The 20,433-nt window shown below is 39.2% G+C and overlaps 2 protein-coding genes and 1 long non-coding RNA gene across 8 annotated transcripts in view; 1 reads left to right on the top strand and 2 right to left on the bottom strand.

Annotated features, from left to right (window-relative positions):
* Positions 1–12,227, bottom strand: part of igsf9a (immunoglobulin superfamily, member 9a) — a 58,961-nt gene extending 46,734 nt beyond the window's left edge. The window contains exons 1-3 of one of the 3 annotated variants that reach the window (XM_037753542.1): positions 11,715–12,227; positions 2,277–2,371; positions 1,923–2,123 (exon numbers count right to left, since the gene is read on the bottom strand). In XM_037753542.1, coding sequence (XP_037609470.1) covers positions 1,923–2,123; positions 2,277–2,337 — 262 coding nt within the window. In that variant the 5' untranslated portion in view covers positions 2,338–2,371; positions 11,715–12,227. Of the gene's footprint in view, positions 1–1,922; positions 2,124–2,276; positions 2,372–11,568 lie in introns of all 3 variants that reach the window. The other 2 variants (XM_037753543.1, XM_037753541.1) reach the window with 2 other exon arrangements.
* Positions 12,228–13,441: 1,214 nt separating this feature from the next.
* The window catches only part of LOC119478465, a 23,269-nt gene continuing 16,277 nt past the window's right edge, over positions 13,442–20,433 (top strand). The window contains exon 1 of the long non-coding RNA XR_005204452.1: positions 13,442–13,660. This is a non-coding gene — a long non-coding RNA (uncharacterized LOC119478465). The remainder of the gene's footprint in view (positions 13,661–20,433) is intronic.
* The window catches only part of LOC119478463 (transmembrane protein 230-like), a 47,608-nt gene continuing 41,664 nt past the window's right edge, over positions 14,490–20,433 (bottom strand). For all 4 annotated transcript variants that reach the window (XM_037753223.1, XM_037753221.1, XM_037753224.1 and 1 more), the window contains exons 2-4: positions 19,633–19,740; positions 19,047–19,169; positions 14,490–15,376 (exon numbers count right to left, since the gene is read on the bottom strand). In XM_037753223.1, the coding sequence (XP_037609151.1) occupies positions 15,236–15,376; positions 19,047–19,169; positions 19,633–19,740 (372 nt within the window). In that variant the 3' untranslated portion in view covers positions 14,490–15,235. The remainder of the gene's footprint in view (positions 15,377–19,046; positions 19,170–19,632; positions 19,741–20,433) is intronic.

The following is a 20,433-nucleotide window of genomic DNA, read 5'->3' as shown; positions in this document are numbered from 1 at the left end:
GATGATGATGCAATGCGAGAGTCTTAACTGCTTTAAAAGAAGCTCCCACTGAGGCTAGTTTGAAAGGCCATCAAGGTGTGGTACTGAATATAGTCGGAGACCCAGATACTGGTTACATTCTTTCACCGGAAGAAACTGGGACGGAAGGTCATAACCATCCTCATTCCAATTATTTTCAACCTTCCTAATTTCTGTTATAATGACGATTGATTGTGGTAAAGATTTTGTCTCTGCTTCACTCTCAGTCTCGGTTTACAATCAATTCTAAGAGCCAAAAACTTTTTCTTTTCTGCATCACAATTTTCCAATTGCATACGTAGTGGCATTAAGGTCTGTTACTTTAATTATTGTGGGATATTTTGTGGCAAGGTTTTACTTTCTTCACTGTAGATTAAGGCCCTGTTCACACCTGGTATTAACATGCGTCCTGACTGATTGGATCACAAAAGTGGACAGCTCTAAGTACAGGTCTGAATGCATTCAAGACGCATTGAGGATGCATTGAGATCCGATCGCTCAGACCACATTCAGAGGTGGTCTTTGCCACATATGGCCACATTCTTTTAGCAGTGTGTACGCAAATGTTTCCTGGGCCACATTGAGGACCGCCTACTCAACTGACGTCCCGCTGGGATCCGCGGGGTCTCACTGCGGTCCTCATGTGAATAGACAGGCAGATGCCAGCGCTTGTCTACCTTGCAGCACGGAAACGGCCTCTGTGCTCTACTGTATCCTGTCGATACAACTGTATTTTAAAATATTAAAATAATAATAATTAAATATTAAAATATATATTATTTATAGGCTACACATCTGCAGACTATCAGACAAGGCATGTGCATTATTATCATACTGTCGGAGATGTGTCGTGTTTTGCACGGAGCTGTCACTCGCAAGCCCGCTCGATTGCTCTCATTCTGCCTGGGAAAGGCAGCGGTGATGGCGGCACGGAGGTCCCCCAGGGAACGCCGGTACAATACCCTTTTATTTTGATGTTAATATGTACCCAAATTCACGAATATGTAGGATAAAATTACTTACATTCATGTAAAATTACGTCATAACGTTCGCTGTATTAGCCATGTGTTTACTAAGTGTTTATTTGCATATAGAGCGGGGAAGTGAAATTGGATCATAAGTGGTCACTGGAGACGCATGTGGAGACGCATTCTAATGCCAGGTGTGAACAGACATACTTAAAGCTGTCCACTTGTGATCGAATCACTCAGGACGCATGTAAATGCCATGTCTGAACAGGACCTAAGAGTCTACAGCCACGCTATTGGCTCTTTGAGGCTGTATTTTTCTAAATTAGCTATTTAATTTAACTAAATGCTAACATGCCAACAATGTTAGTGTGTTGTTGTTAAGCAGGTATAATGTTTTCCATGTTCACCATCTTAGTTTAGCATGCTAACATTTGCTAATTAGCACTAAACACAAAGCACAGCTGAGGCCGATGGGAATGTTATTAGATTTGCAGGTATTTGGTTGTAAAAAAAAAACATTTTTTAAAATGACATTTTGACCCAATGAAAAGTCTGGAGAATTACCTTAAACTGTATGTTTTTTTTATTATTTAATAATGATATATTGGCTGATATAATTTTTTTTTTTACCCTAAACAAACATTTATGTATGTAATTGTGATACCGTACTGCAATTTAGAATATTTGCCATGCCGATGTTTCAAATGGGATCCCTCTTCCCAATTGAGATGAACACTTGCAGCAAGCTCAGTAAACACCATATAAATGATAATATAATATAAAAAAAGCCCAGGTTGAAAATATATTACTTTACATGTAGAGCAGGCATGTATTATGCAGGAAATTTGCTGCTTCAAACAATGACAGACAAGCAATCACAGTGAACACTAGGGATGCACGTAACGTATTGTGATCCTCTCCAGCGATTCTTACCCTCATATTGTGGATGGAGGCGAGGCGCATAGGATCCAAATTTGATCAGGACAGGGATATCGAGTCCCTGTCGGACCCATTCCACCACATGCAGGGACGCCGAGGACACAGCAGCTGGCTCTGATGGAGGAAAACTACACTCCAACTCCACCACACCTCCGACCTTTCCACGCACCTCCGGCCTCACACCTTCAATGGTCACTGTTCGGTTTGTAAAGAAGCAAAATGAAAAGTTACTTTATACGTGATGAGATGATTAATATGGACAACAGTGTGTGCATGTCAGGGAAAAGATTAGCAGAAAAGACGGTGGGATGCAAAATGTCTTTCTAATCAAAAGATGGAGATACTTACAAAACAGGCAAAAAAGTGCCACCACAGTGAAAGTCTGCAAATATGATCTCGCTGGCCCCATATCTGTCACTCATACAACCTGCAGCATGTTCAATCTGTTGGCAAAAGAGACACAATTGTCACAATCACATTACTTCCTTGGCTGCATGCAAGGAGACAGCCATCTGTGACAGATTTCCAAACTAAAAAGGCTACAGCAGAGCTGCCGCTTCTGTCATAATTTTACAGACAGGAGGAGAGGAGCGCTCAGATTTTTATACAGCTTTCCAATAACTGGAATTCATCCCATATCATTACACAAATGGGCAGAGCTGCCTCCGCTGCCAGAAAACTCCCTGGCCCCATATCTTTTTCTGAAAGTAAATGTCATAAATGTCACATAAATCTTTCCGAGAGTCACGTGCAGAGCGACATCTAAGTGTTTTATTTAGAGCACATCAATGAAGACATTTGGCTGGAGCAGCCAGGAGACTCAGCACTCAAGGACAGAGATAAGTTGAGCTGATGGGGAGCGTAGGCTACGGCGAGGCATCATGGAGTGCAACTTAATGTCAAGACACTGCGACCGATTTATTATTCAAAACAACCCCTGCTTCCGTTTTATCAAATGTGTAAAGCACAGTGAGGAAATCAACAACAGGAAGGAAGGAGCTGCTCACAGCAGGGAAGAAGTGAATTGTTGGCAGAGGTGCACCAGCTCCAATGACAGCTCATAAAACAAGAACCGGCAACAAAAACAACAAAGAAAAAAAATCACTTCACTATTAGTAATTTTTTTTTATTATTAAATTGGAAGTAAGTTGATTGACAGCAGCTGGCTTTGTCATTTCTGGTTGTAAACAGTACTGTAATTCATTTCTTGAATGCTACCTGCCACAGAGCACAATGTCAACATTAGCACACAGAGGAGGCCAACAATACGGTTCACCAGTGTGGAGATCTGTCTTTGACAGCACTATAATAGATTGCAACATGATACATTACAAGGAACAACATCTGAAAGCAATAACAACTTCACCTCCTAAGACATAAATGACATCAAATCTCGTGTACAGGCATAAAGGTACTTTATACTTGTAGCGGACTCAGTTTTAAAGCTAGAGTGAAGATACTGACATCATATGAAACTAGAAAACCTAAACTTAATCCACTGATGCCAACCGTGTCATACTAGCTTGTTGCGAAGGAGGCTAAATAACACTCCAAACGTATCACTAAATTTTGGCAAGAAAAACTGGCATGGCCATTTTCTTGACCTCTGACCTCTATCTATGGTCACAGGTGTGTGTTTAAAACCTTATACAGGATATAAAGGTCCATTATAAATGACAAGGTTGACTTTGATATACTTGTATGATCAAATAATGATGTCCTTGTGATCCTCAGTGATCTCTCTACTTCCTAAGTATGGACAGTGAGCACGCCCTCGTCCCAGCAGCCTTACAGGCCATATCTGCCCTCACCAACCATAAGGCTTTTATGGGCTTTTTCATTTCATGGCTGGGGCAAAGTCTGAACCGGTAAAAAACAATTACGCAGGCTGTCAACAGCTGCCGTGCTTGTTCCAACACACTCCCATGCTTCAGCAAACAGCACAGCATACACAGATTTTCCACAAAATCAAAGCGAGAGTGAAAAAACAAGAGAAAATCCCCAATCTGCGGCGCGTCTGCTGAATGCCATTTGTTCGACAGACTTCCTTCCCCTGCCCTTCATGCAAAGCAGCACAACAGAGAGTTCATCCGGAACTTATTACATTTGAATTAGGCGTTGAGTGTTTGCTGAGGCTGTGCCAGGCAAGCAAAAGGTAAAGTTTCACCATTACGACCCTGTTGTTTCTCATCCTGGCGCAGTGGGTGAGGACGAAAGGGTGGCACGAGCGGCACAAATTAAGACTGCCTGTTGCCATGACTAAGCAGCGGCAGTGACGATTGCCTGTTTGGCAAATAATGAACGGATGCACAGCATCTTCTCCTCGCCCTTCATCGACTGCCCCTTGTTAACTCAGAAGAATGGCGGTGATAAGGATTGAATAGCCTGTAATGGCCTTCGTCGTGCCACTGATTAAAGAAATATCACCAGATGCTTCCAAATACAGACAGCTACTGATGAATAAAAATGTTGTTTCTAGTTTTATTGCTCTGACAAGGTAAGGCTTATTTGTGTGTCTGGTCGAAATAGCGAAGCAATAAAGTGGATCAACAGTGGTAAAAAATTGGAGAGAGAAAGAGCAGAGGAAAGTGTGGCAAACACAGCAAGAGGAAAGACGAGAGGCAAAACTAAATCTCGTTAAGCTGCAGGACATTTTCTGTCATTAAATCTGAACCAAGAACTCATGGAGCTGCCAAACAAAGCGGCCTGCACAGGTGACACGCTCAGCCATGGTAACACAGATGGTCTCCAGACATTTCCCGGCGCAGGCGTATTTTTCCTTCCTCTGACACTGCACACAAACAGTGACAACACAGCACTCTGGAAAATGTTTAAAGCTATAACAAATGAGCCAGTAGCTCACAAAAGAAAGTGTCCTGTGTCACGCAGATTTATCAGCTGGCAGAAATAGAAATGTCAGTGACAGGCATGCGGTTGGAATTCTGTGTTGTTGCCTTTTTAATCTACACAAGGAGAGAAATGGGGACCAGCTGATTAATCGCGGCGGGGGCACAGCAACAGATTTATCAACACTTCTGCCTCCGCTTACCCCACCGTACTTGAAAGCAAAAGATAAAGGGACTCCTACACATTTGTTTTCTGATCAAATTCCATTTCTTAGGCCCGTGAGAATTGCCGTGGCTGGTTTGTTTGCTCAAAACATGTCCTTCATAATGCCCTAGGTATTGATTGAGACAGCTACAGGTACTGTATCCTTAGGGGAATGGGATATTTGTTCAGTGGGTTTTGGATGGTTTCAAGGCTGTTTGTATCTGTGCCAGCAAGCTAAATTGGACATTAACCTCTGACCAGACGGAGAGTAAAGAGAAAAAGAGTTAAATTCCTAATGTGCTGCGACCTAAAAGGGACATACACATAAAACACTGAACAGAAAATTGTGTTTTTAACTTTAAACTAGGGCTGTCAATCTATTAAAATATTTAATCACAATAAATGGCATGATTGTCCATAGTTAATCGCGATTAATCAAGCATTTTTTCACTTCAAAATAAACCTTAAAGGGAGATTTGTCAAGTATTTAATACTCTTATCAACATGGGAGTGGGAAAATATGCTTGCTCTAAACAAATGTATGTATATATATATTATTGAAAATCAATTAACAAAACAAAACATTGAGAAATATTGTCTAGAAACCCACCCAGGTCCTGCATTTAGCATAAAATATATGCATGTGATTATCATAAAGTGGGAATGTCTGTAAAGGGGAGACTCGTGGGTACCCATAGAACCCTTTTTCATTCACATATCTTAAGGTCAGAGGTCAAGGGACCCCTTTGAAAATGGCAATGACAGTTTTTCCTTGCCAAAATTTAGCACAAGTTTTGAGCATTATTTAACCTCCTTTCCCGCTGAAAGGTTATTACGGATTTTTTTGCCCAATGATAGCTACATATTCTACCTACTGCTGCTTTAAAAGTCTCAGTAATTTAAAAAAAGAAGTAAGGCAGAAACATACAGGCCTTGTATGGTCTGACAGCCTGAAAATTTAATTATTATTAGCATTGAAATACTTTGTCTAACTAAAAAAAAACATTATCAATGCAGCTTTTAAAGGATATTCACTGATTCCAAAGTGCTTCTCTTGAAGTGCTTCTGTATTCTGATAAATCTATAACCACCATATTCCAATAATTTCAATTTCTAACACTCAGTTCCTCTTTTCCCATCTCTCAACGTCATTTCATTGATCTTTTCGAGGCTGTCCTTCTTCACATAGCAAACATGCTTCTGTAGTGTTTTTTTTATACCGGCTCTTTGCAGCTCTGTTAGCTGTCATGCTTTGAAAACTCTTGTCAGAGTGCCTATCGACAGACGCCTCTCACATCTCATTGCCATGCAACCTGCCGTAACCCACCTCTGCAGCAGTAATTGTTATTGTGATTAAGTTACTTCAGAGCTCAAGTTCTTCTCCACGAGGAGCTATGTTATTTTTTTTCCGTGCCCTGTAAGTGTATATTTGATTTTTCATAGCCTGCACAAGGCTTAGAAGGGCCCATTTTCAAATTCTAACAAAAGCTTCCCATCACAATAGGAACCCTCCGCGTGGTTCGGTTTGATGTGCACTTAAGAGAAAATAGGACAGACTGAAAAGGTGAGAGAAAAAAGGAAAAGTAAAGAGATTTCCACTGTGTGGGTATTGCATCTCTGTGCTCACAGTACAAACATCAGGTATCTTTTCTATGAATCAGTGAGCAGGCAGGCAAATCCAGATGAAAGCCACAATATTTTTTTTTTATTTAACCTATGAGATATACTTCAAATATATGTCAGGGATTAAAAGAATAGATGGGGCAAAGTCACTGCTTTGTAAATCATGAATAGGCAACATCAAAGTCTTGGTTTTAAAGTCCCAAGTCAGTGTTTCAAGTCCTAAACAAGTCATTATAAACCCTTCACCAAGTTTAACGCTACTAGAATTTTTTTAAATAGTCTAACAGTGAGAATTAAAGAAAAATACAGAACAATTCTTTATAAAAAAAAAAAAGTGTTTTTCAACGTATCCTCATACAACGGTTCGTATAGCCTTGTTTCCACCGCAGGAACTTTCCCTCAGAACTAAGAACCTTTTGAGGAACTCATCTATTTCAACTGCAGGAACCAGGGTCTAAATTAAGTTCTGGGGACATTTTATGGGCCTTTTTTTCCTCCCAAAAAGGCTCTGGTCGGGGGGTAGTACTTTTGAAAGTACTGGGACTTTCGGGGTTTGCAGGGATGAGCGTCACTGATTGGTAAAACAAGTAAAGTTAGGCTTTGCTGTCAGCCTCATGACTCATTAAAAAAAAACAGAGAGAAAAAGAGAGAGAGATCACGAGTTATTTTCTCATTGTTTCACAACTATACGTTCTAAAGCACAAATAAATAACCATCAAGCAGACAACAGTGGGCTGAAGGAACCTATCAGTTCCTTGAAAAGTAGTTTTAGTCCCGGGACAACGTTTGGTGGAAACCCTGCTTATGATAGCTTACGAAAAGTTAATTGTTTTTCTACAAATGTCCAGCAACACGTGTCAATTTCCACTCATTACACGCATACAATCTTTTCAAAACTTCCGTCTTCACAGGAAACAACTTGGTTAGGTTTAGGCAACAAAACTGCTAAGTCTAGGTTTAGGAAAAGATTGTGGTTTAGGTTCAAATAACTCAGAATATGACGTACCTTAAATAGGAAAGTTACGTGACGAATAAATCAACGTTGACTTCTGGTTTCACGCGGAGCACTAATACCGATCTCCTGGGATAAAGTTAGGTGTTTTTTGACCCCTGGTCCACCCTGACCTCCTCCCTATGCTGCATTTGTCACTCCTTATACTTCCTGGTTCACAATTACATGGGTTACATACAAATTGATTTCGTGGGATGGATATGAATTACAGTGCATTAGCTACGAACGGTGTATGAGAACAGCCTGAACATTTTTTCATTAAATTATTAATAATATTTCTGTGCAATTAGGTGTTATTTCTGGGGGCGAATGTTTTGCACGTAGCCGTCTGTTTTTTGTTGACAGCAGGGGAGTCTTTACATCTCAGTCTGATAATCTGAGGTATCATCTGCTGTCTGTCTGCTGCTCTTCACTGCCAAATGCACCTTTCCCTAAAGCTGGGGCAATGTGGTCGGCTGCTGTCAAATTGATTCAAAGGATATCTGTTGTCAGGAAAATGCTTGAATGCTTTTACAACATAATTTTACATTTGCTGGTCTTGGAGAGGATATCAAATCATTCTAACTCAAATGTCCAAGTGATGTTGACTTGAGTCCACACCTTAAAGGGGACCTATCATGCTCATTTTCAGGTTCATACTTGTATTTTGGGTTTCTACTTGAACATGTTTACATGCTTTAATGTTCAAAAAACACTTTCTTTTTTCTTTTACTGTCCGTCTGAATATACCTGTATTCACCCTCTGTCTGAAACGCTCTGTTTTAGTGCCGGTCTCTTTTTGACTGCCTCCTGAAAAAGTCCAGTCTGCTCTGATTGGCTTGCTACATAGCTTTGCAAAGGTAGTTCTCAAGCTGTGGGCGGTTTCAAGGCAGCCCACAAAAAACTGACTGGGTTGTCTTATTTCACAGTTTGTGGGTTGGTAGGCACTCCAGATACCCAAATATGTGAGCACAAGCACTGAAAAAAAAATATTTTTTCATGATATGTCCCCTTTAAAAAGTTACGATTTCCAAAACAGGAGACAATCTTGACTGTGTAAAAAGCACTTAAAAGTTACTGCAGAGTCTTTTGGCAAAGCAGAACTACATTTAATTCTTGAGCTTAAAGTCCCTAAGAGAAACTATTTTCCCAATCAGCTTCTTCCTATGAGTGATGGGGTCCTACATGAACATGAAGTTCCAAAGCAAAATAATCTTCACCAATGAACACCACTTTTTAAGCGTTAATCGCCACAAGTAAAAAGCTACTGTTATGCTATAAGCCAACTACACATGGTCACATGAGAGCGAGTATACACAACAAGGCTGTAAAGGCGGACGAGTTGGCGTGATGACGTTTAGTAGTCTCATTTAGCCACTTGTTTGCAACCGCCTTTTTGAAGACATATGAAAGCTTCAAAATCTACAAGTGGGATATTTACTGACGTATTTTATGTCGTAGGACAAAATGTTAAAATCTCTTCAGCTTGTGTTAACCACAGACCTTATTACAGGCATCTAACTAAAAACCCATTCAAAAACCCATTGACTTTGAGACGAGGGAACCGGAAGTGCTAAAATGCTAACTCATTTCCAGGTTTTAGGACTCATTCCTGCAGCACACTATACAACATTACTGTAACCTTGATTTTAGCGAACTTAGTCATGATTATCATTGTTATAAAGAAATTCTTAAACTTTTGGAGCCAAATTTTCAGGGACTTTAAACGGATAATACCAGTTGGTTTTACATTACAACCACTTTCAATTGTGTTTTTCCCAACATTCTGACAGTTGTTGGTTTCCAATCATGCCATTATGGTTTTGCAGAGACCTTTGACTCTCCTCTCAAAGTCTAAACTAACACTACAACAGGCATCTTGCACTGGGATACAGCATGCAAAAACACTGGTCTGAGCTTTTTGATGCTTGGCAGGTAATAATTTGCATCTACTTCAGTCTGCTTTAACTATCAGATTTAAAGTGTTTATACTGCATCCATATAATTCAGGTGGTGTCAGTCCTATCTCTTCATAATGAAGTCATTTCCACTCTGATGATGTAAACTTTAGGGAAAACGTTATATATTGTGGAGAAACTGTGCCCATCTGGCACCTTAACAGACTCAATCAAACCATGAATGCAATTTGAAATGATTAAATGAACCCGTCTGGGGGAAGTCATGAGAAAATTTCTCTCATAATCTGTGAAATGAAGAGAAGACTCTGGTCTTAGTACAAAGTCAACAGCACAAAGAGATGACATTTCATATTCTGTGTCTGGCTCTACACAATTGTGAGGTTGTACTGAATCAATGTGCTGAATGGGGTGAATAGGATAGAGAAAGAGAGACTTAACAGCTCGGACTCTGCTGCTCTTTGAACCATTAAAAGCACTGAATGAAAAATATTCAAATACGTTTATGATTTTAATTAAATTACATGGACCTGCAGTTTGTCATCTTTGAGCCCTGAATATGAATTTTAATTTATTTTTGGCAGAATTTTGAAGCAAAATTTTCAAACATCCACTACTTTAACCATGTTTTTCCAGGTTTTAAGGGTACAAAAAATATTTTTATTATTAATGCACAGGCTGGCCCCATGTTTGCAAGGGCCCCAGATTGGTCAGATTATTTTAATTATTTAAATGTACTTAAGAGAAAAAAAAAAAAAAACTTTACCCCTATTGGCCTATAAGAAACGTTAGAAAAATTAAATGAAGTGGGACACATCTACCCAATCAGCTGACCTTATGAACCTGGCACCATTGATATGACCAGGCTCATAAGGTCTTCAAATAATACATCACTACTGGACAGAGTAGTGGCAAAATATCAGAAAAATATATGAGCATGTAGCACACGAAAAAACGAAAAAGTACAACAGCTGGAAGATCTACTAAAGAAAATCCCTAAATTGACCAGGTATTTCAAGGCTTAGATTAAAGGCTGTCTCAATGTGTATGTGTACTTTTGCTTTTATACATGTCACTTACTTTTTTCTGTTAACATTGAAGCATGATGAGTAAGGTTGGGGGGCCCATACAAAGAGTAGCCTAGGGGCCCTTGACCACCTTAATCCGCCACTGATCTTAACCATGTTTTACCTGGTTTAAGGGTTAAAAAAAAATCTGTTCTAAAAGGTCATTTCAAATACTTTTAGGACTTTAATTAAATTACTTGGACGTGCAGTTTGTAATCTTGCAATTTCTAGAGCCCTGAATATGATTTCAATTTATTTTTGGCAGCTTTTCGAAGCAAAAATTTCCACACATCCACTATCTTAACCATGTTTTACCAGGTTTAAGGGTTCAAAAATCAGTTCTAAAAAGGTTATTTTAAATACTTTTATCATTTTAATTAAATTATATGAAAATACAGTTAGTCATCTTGCAATTTTAGAGCCCTGAATATGATTTCAATTTATTTTTGGCAGCTTTTCGAAGCAAAATTTCCACACATCCACTATCTTAACCATACTTTTCCAGGTTTTACGGGTTCTAAAAGGTTATTTCGAACACTTTTATAATTTTAATTAAATTATATGAACCTGCAGTTTGTCATCTTGCAATTTTTTAAAGCCCTGGATATGATTTTAGTTTATTTTTGGCAAAATTTTGGAGCAAGATTTCCACACATCCACTATCTTGACCCTGTTTTACCAGGTTTTAAATGCCAGTGGAGAAACATACAAACACAGACCTAGTTGGCAGGCTTGAACTGGTCGTGAGAAGATCCACAAGCTCCACAAACTTTCTGCCAATTTCACAATTCACATAACAATGAAAATCCCCCCATAAAGAAACTTCATTACTCACGTTTAAATGCAAAACACTGTTCTGAGGATTGAGAGGAAATTTCACACTCCCCAGTATATGGACTCAGAGCATTAATTTCTCATCGTTTCAAAGCTGCTGGAAGTCAGAAACACATTCAGACTCATTAACTAGTGCAGAGGAGTTTCACTGATCCTACCTGTGGCTGCTCGGTTACTGGAGGACTTCCTGGTAAAAACTCATCCTTAGTTTGCTCCTTTCAGTCCTTCTTGTTGCCTCAGTCTGCAGGTAACAGTCTGACTAACTAAAAGCAGGCCTTTGCTCCTTTGTGGCGTTTCAAACTACCTGAAATATGAGCGTTTTCTTTTCCTTTCGCCGGCAGCAACAGGTGTTCATTTCACGTCCAGGTGACAGTGAAGCATCGAGCCACTCTGCTGGATCCCTCCCACCTTCCTCCCTCCTCTGGCTGGCTGCTGCTGTTTCCTTGTTGTGTTCAAAAGACTCACACCACATTAAACTGAACCACCAACAACCCTTTAAGCCCTTTAATGTTTAAACCAATGCAGATTACTCACTGTAAGAGTTTGTTTGTGCAGGCAGAGGATGAAAAGGCGATTTTTAAAAAAAATGTTTAGCCCTTAATCCCCTTGATGGCACCCAGTTTAGTGGGAACCACAAGAGGGTGTCCTTTACCTGATGTTGGAGGCCAATCCAGGACAACTTGTTGGACCTTTGAGTTAGAATAAACTGTGATGGAAGAAGTGCTCACATGTTGTACTTAAAAGTAGCAATACCACAATGTAGGGAAATACTGTTACAAGTCAAAGTCCTGCATTCAAAATGTGGGTATTTCTGCAACTAAGGGCATTTTTAAGTCCCAGTATTGAATGTATTTATGTTCAAATTTGCAGGGCATTGAAGCATTTTATGGGTCCAAACGCCACTTTTCTTTATGTCACACAACTGTGGTTTCAATGTTGACATATGGCAAAATAGTTAATTCAATTAAATATGACATTACTTCAAATGGAATTGTTTCATACATACTACTTTACACCATATTCAAATTATTTATTTGTTTAAAAATAATTTATATGATTTTTTCATCTAAATGCACCTGTCACACACTTCTGAGTCTTTTCGAGACTAAAAAAAAGCCATAGTAAAAGTTTTATTCAAACCCCAAAAAATCGAGTTTCCATGGAAACAGAAGTGGAACAGAATAATTGCCAAATAATGTGATTTAATAAAATTTATGAAGCATTTTATGGGTCCAAACACCACTTTTCTTCATGTCACACAACTGTGGTTTCAATGCTGAGATACGTAAAATGAGCAAATTTAATTATAATATGACATTATTTCAAATGAATCACTTTCTACATATTACTTTACACCATAATGAAAACTTTTTTTTTGTTTTCTAATCATTTATATGATTTTTTTTTCATCTAAATGCGCCTGTCCCACACTTCTGAGTCCTTACGACACTGAAAAAAATGCCATCGTTAAAGTTTTATTCAAACCCCAAAAAATCTAGTTTCCATGGAAATAGAAGTGGAACAGAATAATTACCAAATAATGTGATTTAATAAAATTTATGAAGCATTTTATGGGTCTAAACACCACTTTTCTTTATTTCCCACAACTGTGGTTTCAATGGTGAGATACGTAAAAAGAGCTAATTCAATTATAATATGACATTATTTTAAATGAAACTGTTTCATATACATATTACTTTACATCATATCAAAATTAATTATTTGTTTACCAATCATTTATATGATTTTTTTCATCTAAATGCACCTGTCCCACACTCCTTATCTGCAATATTAGCAATAATGTAATTTAAAGGTACTATAATGTAACTTTCAGGAGATCCTTGTAATAATGACACCTGTGGCCATTAAGTGAACTGCAGTCAGCGTCCTGACATCTCTCCACGTCGTCCATTAATTCCTGATAATGGACAGCTCGTCGGGCGTTATCCCTTACATAATGTTCTGTAATGTTCCTATATTTTATTTGGACCATTGGCTCCATGATACTAACTAGCTTGCAGTTTGCAAATTACTTTATCAGCTAATGTTATGAAGCAACCCAGCAGATCCATGCTGCATAGCTACTGTAAGTTACAGCAAGCTGGCCAACCTTAACTTAAGCACTCAAGACAGTATTTTGCTATATTAGCTGCACACTGTTGGTGCTTTAGGGGAGCTGAAGAGAGGCAAGGCACTCGGGAGTGCTCATAAACGTCATATTCTTTGGATTTTCCCAGCAAAACAGTCCGAGTCAGTCGAGAAATCAGTCCACAGGCTGTTATAGGCAACCGAGAAAGTCGGGTGAGATCTCAGTTTTTAAATTACGTTACAATCCGAACACACATTGGCAATATAAAGCGATTCAAACACGTAAATTGTTACATATAGTACCTTTAAATGTCTTAAAAATATTATAGAAATTAAGTAGAGTAGAAGTATAGAGTAGCAGAAAATCCAAATGCTCAAGTAAAGTACAGTAAAGTACTTGAGTAAATGTACTTTGAGAATAAACATGCATCCACGCCGATTTCAAGACTCCCGATTACAAGACAGCAAGTTGTTTTAGTGTGACCAGTACAGCGATCTGACAACTTTGAAAGTCGTGTAGTGGGAACTTGGCTTAAGGCGTTCTGTTCTGCCCCCTGGTGACCTTTACCCTCTGCCAGAGAGGAGACGCTGAAAAAGATGGTGAATCGGCTTGAGAAGGTCATCCATGATCTTGATTGCTATTGAGATGGTGCATTGTGTATACTGCATATGGAGTCCAGTGTGGGGAGTTTGCAGCCTGTGAGCGTTGATGCCCAAGGTGATATTTCTGTCCATTTCCTTTGTCGTGTGCTTTGATGTGTTTCCATACCAGACAGGATGCTCTGGATTACAGCCGTGTAGAATTGGACCCTGCCTGACTGTGTGTTTTTTGAGTGTTTGTGTGTGTTTCCAAAACCCCATAGTTAAAGTTTCCTTGTTACATAAATGGTTCAATTCACATTTTATCTCCATAGTCTGCCATCACAACCATGTTTCAAAAGACTTTGCAGAGAATGAGACTGGAATGAGCCAAGAATCACAGTAACAAAACTTCTGGATCAGAGTTCTACTTTTATTTCATTTTTTTCTTAATCAAGCAAATGCATGTAAAAATACATCTTTCTTTGATATTCAAAACCAAGTGAATATGCACAAACAGCAATACTTCATACATTTCATTCAAAAATATACTGTACTTGGACAAAGTAATCAATCTTTGGATAGTTCTGCAAATACAATCCTTTAGGATAAATACAGCCCCCCCCCCCACCCCCCCCCCACCGAGCTTTGCATAAAATCATATAGACGACGGTCACAAATAAATACTTGTTTAAGATATACTATGAAACAGCTATGCAACTGTGCAAAGAACACAAAAGCTTCTCAGTCATCCAGGTCAAGGACTCTCTAGCAGTAGTAAGTTAAAGGCATCTGTGCAGTCTCTAAAAATGGTTCACCACTCATCTAAAGTTTGTTTTTTGAATGAGTGGTGAGACAACACCGACATGTTGCCGGCAAGCAACAGGTCCTCTACTCATTATGTGTTTGGCTCATTGTTAATAAAGCTGAATATATAAAGCCTCTAAGGTTCGTCAAGCATTTGTGTGGAGGAAAAAACAACACAGAGCATCGAATAAACACAGAATCTTAAAAATCATGGCAGAACAGTGATAAAGGTTTTGCCTTACTTGCTACATACTGTACATTCAGAAACTCAAAGTAAACAGCAGGCAACAGTCTCAGGGTGTGGCAAAAGGAGGGCATTCTCCACCGATAAATAAGCAGCTGTCGTTTGGCTCAGTCGCCAAAATCTGGGATGTCGTCGTAAGAGTAACCCCGGTAACCCTTTGCGGCGTAGTAGGCGATTCTCAAATGGTAAAATCCGGGAAGGAAAACGAGCAGCCCTATGATGATGACGGGAATGGTGCGGTCTGGATGCTGAAAACATAACAAAGAGGAGCATGGAATGGGAGTTGGGGGTGAGAACCTGTGACGAGGGGTTACAAATAGACATTTCTTTGTATTTAACCCCTCAAAACTCAGATAGAATAGTAGCTGGGCCCGCCGGCGGGCTGAGTTTTTAAGGTAGATGGAAGATACTGGTATCAGGTGAAACTAGAAAAACATAAGGAATACATTGGTACAACCATGTCCTTTGACTTCTGACCTCAATAATCACATGCAATTTGGGGCAAAAACCATGCAGTATAAATGGTGTGTTTGAATATTTCTGCATAGATTGGGTATCACTGTAAAGCTGAGACTCTTGTGGATCCAATGAGGCCAATTGTATTCATGTGTGATGATGTTAGTCCCCATAGTAGCCATTTCATTGTATTGAGACCATTTTTTAAAAACTTGACCTCACTGTATAAAATGACCTGCGGTGACCTCTAGGATAATCACAGCCTCATGAAACTTTACAGCAACAAACTAGATACCTAGAGCATTCAGAGGATGGATGGCTTTCCTAGGTAGACTGACAATAAGGGTGTTTTCTGAGCAGTTTCCAGAACAGAAGTGCTCGCCATCCAATCACCCAAAAATGCAATTCTTGAAGAACTCTCCAAATGTCAAACGATTTTGAAACCAAATCACAACATGTTTTTTTCTATGGTGTACCTCAAGGTCTTGGTGTCTTATTGTGGTATTTTGGAGGGATAATTAATAATTTTTTTATCAATCCTCAAGTGGTAAAAAATGGTTGAATTTAGCACCAAATCTGTGTAACAAATGGTATCAACCCAAAAATTGCTGCAACGATTTATGAGACATAATAGAGCATGGGAATGGCCATATACTACTATCATCACGTTCCACGCTCTTAGACACTTTCATAATTTATTTTAATTAATTAATTTCTATTTCTTATTAATGTGCTGAGCTCAAATTAATATTTAGGTTTATCACTTCTATGTGACATCTACTGCTGACCTGTTATCTCATCCTGAACTTCCCCTGTCCCTCTTAAAAAAGAGGGTGGAATGGTAAGGGGTTAAAAAGCACCATTGATCTACTTTAGGTTGTGAATCAGACCCACTATGTACTCACAAACATCATATGCTGGAATACTTGGTAATGAATGGCTGGAAGAAGCATCACAGAGTCCTTAATGTACTCGTGAGGCTTTAACATGTTTATCTCCACGTTGCCTGCCAGCACGACATTAAACATGCTTCGAATGAATGCAGGAGGCACACAGACGGTGATGACTTCATCTGTCTGAGATCTGGTTTCATGTAAATCATCAGTCGTTTCACATGCAGGGCAGCTAAGCACCAGTAGCCACAGGCAACGCCATGTGAAGTGTTTCATTTCACCACCAGATGGCAGTCTTGTGCACTGAGTCACTGTAAGCCCTCTCAAAGATGCACAGCCGCACAGGCCATGGTCATGGGGATCATCTTATTGTAGTTGTGAATTGGTTTGTAAAGGGTCAATTCAACCAAATTACAAAAAAAACAAAAAAAAACAAGAGAATTGTTTTTGTAGTCAGGCAAAACCAAAATAATAATCTTGACATAAAGTTCTCTTACGTTTTTTTTTTTCAGGGCTTTCAACCACATCTCATGGTCTTCATCAGCCAATGGAGCATGCCCAGTTGTCACGGAGATGGCTCAGTTGTCATCACTTGACTGAGGTTCCACAGGCGACAACCGAGCATACTCCATCAGCAGATGAAGACCAAGTAATGCGGTTGAAAGCTCTGGAAAAAGCTAGTTAGTGGACTTTGTGTTGGGTTTGTTTGTTTCTTTTTAATGGAGAATAACGTCAGTGTATTTTTGTATTTTTGGGGAACTGATTCTTGATTCTCCAGATTAAAATACAACTTTTTTAATACCTGAATTGTTTTTAGTATTAAAAAATAAGTAGTTAAAGTGAAAGGTTAATGTGTTTCATCGTGGGCTTTATTTTCCTTTTATTTGCCACTGCAATGGTAGACTGTGTTCAGAATTTTTTTCACAATGTTCTGTGCTGAAGACCTTGACCTAGCTCCAGTTCACCAATACACACACACACACACACACACACACACACACACACACACACACACACACACACACACACACACACACACACACACACACACACACACACACACACACACACACACACACACAAAAAATAATGAAACTACACTCTTTAAACCCAAAACTCCTACAAAGTCTTGCAATAGAGCCTGCCTGCATCCCGTTTCTCCTTCATCCATTGCTCGAACCTTGTGTAATTTGTGGTATTAGATATGCTATTTCAACTCGCGTGGGCAAATTGGCAAGTCGACGGCTCAAATACTCCGACGCTGTCTTCATGTCAGATACGATTTTCTGCAAATACAATCTGCAGACTGGTAAAAACATTCACATTAACCTCCTACTGATAATTACAAATATAATATGCGCAGGCTCCGTTATTTCCAACATGGAGTCATGATTTCTGGAAGCAGAAACCACAGCAGGGGCTCTTACCAAAGCTGGCACTCCAAGGTATAACATATCAAAATCATTAGTTATATTTCAAACACACACAAAAGCATCGTGGCAGGGAAAAAGCGAGAGCGCAGCAGAATACTGGCAGCGAGGCAATAAAATGCCAGGACAACAGTTCAATTACGGCTATTTAAAAACAAGATTAGCTCGACGCAAGTGTTTTAATTACCGCATGGGTTGACATTTCGGAGGCTGTGTTGGCTCTCTACATGTGTCAAAACATTAGAGCGGAGTATCACACCGCATTACTTTTCTGGTACTGGTTGAAATGTTTTCATACTGTAGCACCAAGTGTCGAGAAAAACTGTCAAGTGCTGAAAGCTGGCTTTGAATGTCTGGTTAGATTAACTGTCTTGTTTCCTTATTCTTTGATCAGGGAGTTCCTGATTTAAATCAAACTGTTGCAGATTTCAGGATATTTAATTGAGGCAATTTTCTCGTACGGCTGCTTATAACATAACATGTTTATATTCCTTAAATGTAGGTATCAAACAAAGTATCAGTAGTGAAACTCAGGTATTATATCGGCACAAGTATTGGAGAGTGGTATCAATCTTCTCATCTAACTCTCAGCAAGAAAGTGAGAAAGCGTATTTCCCAACATATATTATAATATTGAAATATGCTCATAACATCGAGGTACATCCAAGGACATCCGGAAGACTTGATTAATCAAACTGCCTTCAGAGGTGCTTGGAGACACATTTTGTACACAAGAACAGAAAATGTGAATAAGAAGCTCCTCTAAGTTCACATAGAGGAGCAACATAAAAAGAGATACAGTATATCTTCTAAGAAGGAATTACACTCAGAACAGACAGAAGGCAGGCGGCTCAGACACAAACATTTTTTGTCGCAAATGGATTTTCAGGAGAACAAGCCTGACGGGGTATTTACTGTCACTTTTAAGGAACCCAAACATCATGGCAGAATGTGACACGCTTCACAATAAGCTCTTTGGCAACGGAACAAAAAAAAATTGCATTTCAATTTATAAACTACACGACAGGTTTCAACTACAGTCCACCTATACTGACTCCAGACAAAAACCCGGACCTGACACCCATCGATGTAATTTGCCATTTGAACAGATGTTATGCACATTAACTGAGCAGACTCACCTCGACCTTTATGGTTCCTGACAGAAGAAGAGCCCCGAAGATTATCAGTAAGGAGCCAATCAAAAACAGGAATATTGCCAGTGCGATTGCCTTGTACGGAACCTTTGGCGGGCTTTTCTTGAACTGTAAAGTGTTCAGTTGGACAAAATACAAGACATTTAGTTTTCTGGAGTGTTTTTTCATCAGTTAAGTACAGTGCTTGAGTAAATGTACTTAGTTACATTTACAGATAATGTAGCTTTGGTGCAGTGCTGTCTCTACATTGCCTTTAAAATACTTTTACTTTCATAATGAATATTAGAATTATTTCAGTTTGTATCAAAACAAAATGAGCCTGTGTTAATCCCCCCCAAAACAGAAACAACATTTTTATCAGACTTGTTCTTTTGCAGGCAGCTTCTCGTATCTCCTCCGGTATTATCACAGAAAGCTTTGGCACATTACCAGGAATTCATTAATTGGGATTTACCTCAAATTAATGGCCTGTGGTAGTAAATAGGTTCACTAATTAGCACCAGGCTGCTGAGCAACCCATAGAGCAGCATGAGACATCAGAGACAGTGGAGAAGAAGAACACGTCTCTCACCTGTAAGTCTATGTAACCGTCGTCATCGGCGGCCAGCCTCGAATACTTGACCTTGTTGTTTGATATTCCAGTGCCCAACATATTGCTTCTAGTTGCCTTCATTAAGAGCTGTTTGGAAAGAGAGACACAGAGAGGTTATCATTCATATCTCCACAATAGTCTTTGATTTTTTTTGACTACTCACATATCCAATAGTTACGACACCATTCACGTCTCACAGTATGACCATCTGTAACACATCCTGATAACATCTTACTGGGTAAACATCACCATCCCATAGTTATCATTCATACGTCATATATGAGTAACATGCCCAGCAAGAATCGCCGTTACCTATCACATGTCTGTCATGTCACGTCTGTCCCATCCATCACCACCAACACAACATCATTTAGCACTTTGCTATCAGACACTTATCATAATTATGATGATAACATATGGCCCGCCCAATTCATCCTGAAATCTTAGGTAGCTAACGTGGTATAAACTGTAAGTCTAAATCATGGTAGACCAATTTCAAATCGTCTCTGACCACATATATGGCCACACAAGCCTGCTTATATCACTTTTTTTTTTTCACTTACGTCTCTTCCTCTTTTCATTTCCAGTGTCACTTCTGCTCGAAAGTGTAAACACGGACTGAACTGACCTTTTTATTCAGTGTTTGACACAACTTTCCAGCATTTCCAATATTCACCTTCACTGTTGAAACAAGGGCGAGGTCACCGTCTGTCTCTGTTTAAAGTATTAATTAGTAAAAATGAGATGATTGCCCCGGTTTGTTTGCAGAGTCTGAGTGGT

This window comes from Sebastes umbrosus, chromosome 19 (assembly GCF_015220745.1).
Source record: "Sebastes umbrosus isolate fSebUmb1 chromosome 19, fSebUmb1.pri, whole genome shotgun sequence".
NCBI classification, from domain to species: Eukaryota; Metazoa; Chordata; class Actinopteri; order Perciformes; family Sebastidae; genus Sebastes; species Sebastes umbrosus.
Note: the sequence above shows the minus strand (reverse complement) of the source record. Positions and strands in the feature narration are given on the sequence as shown.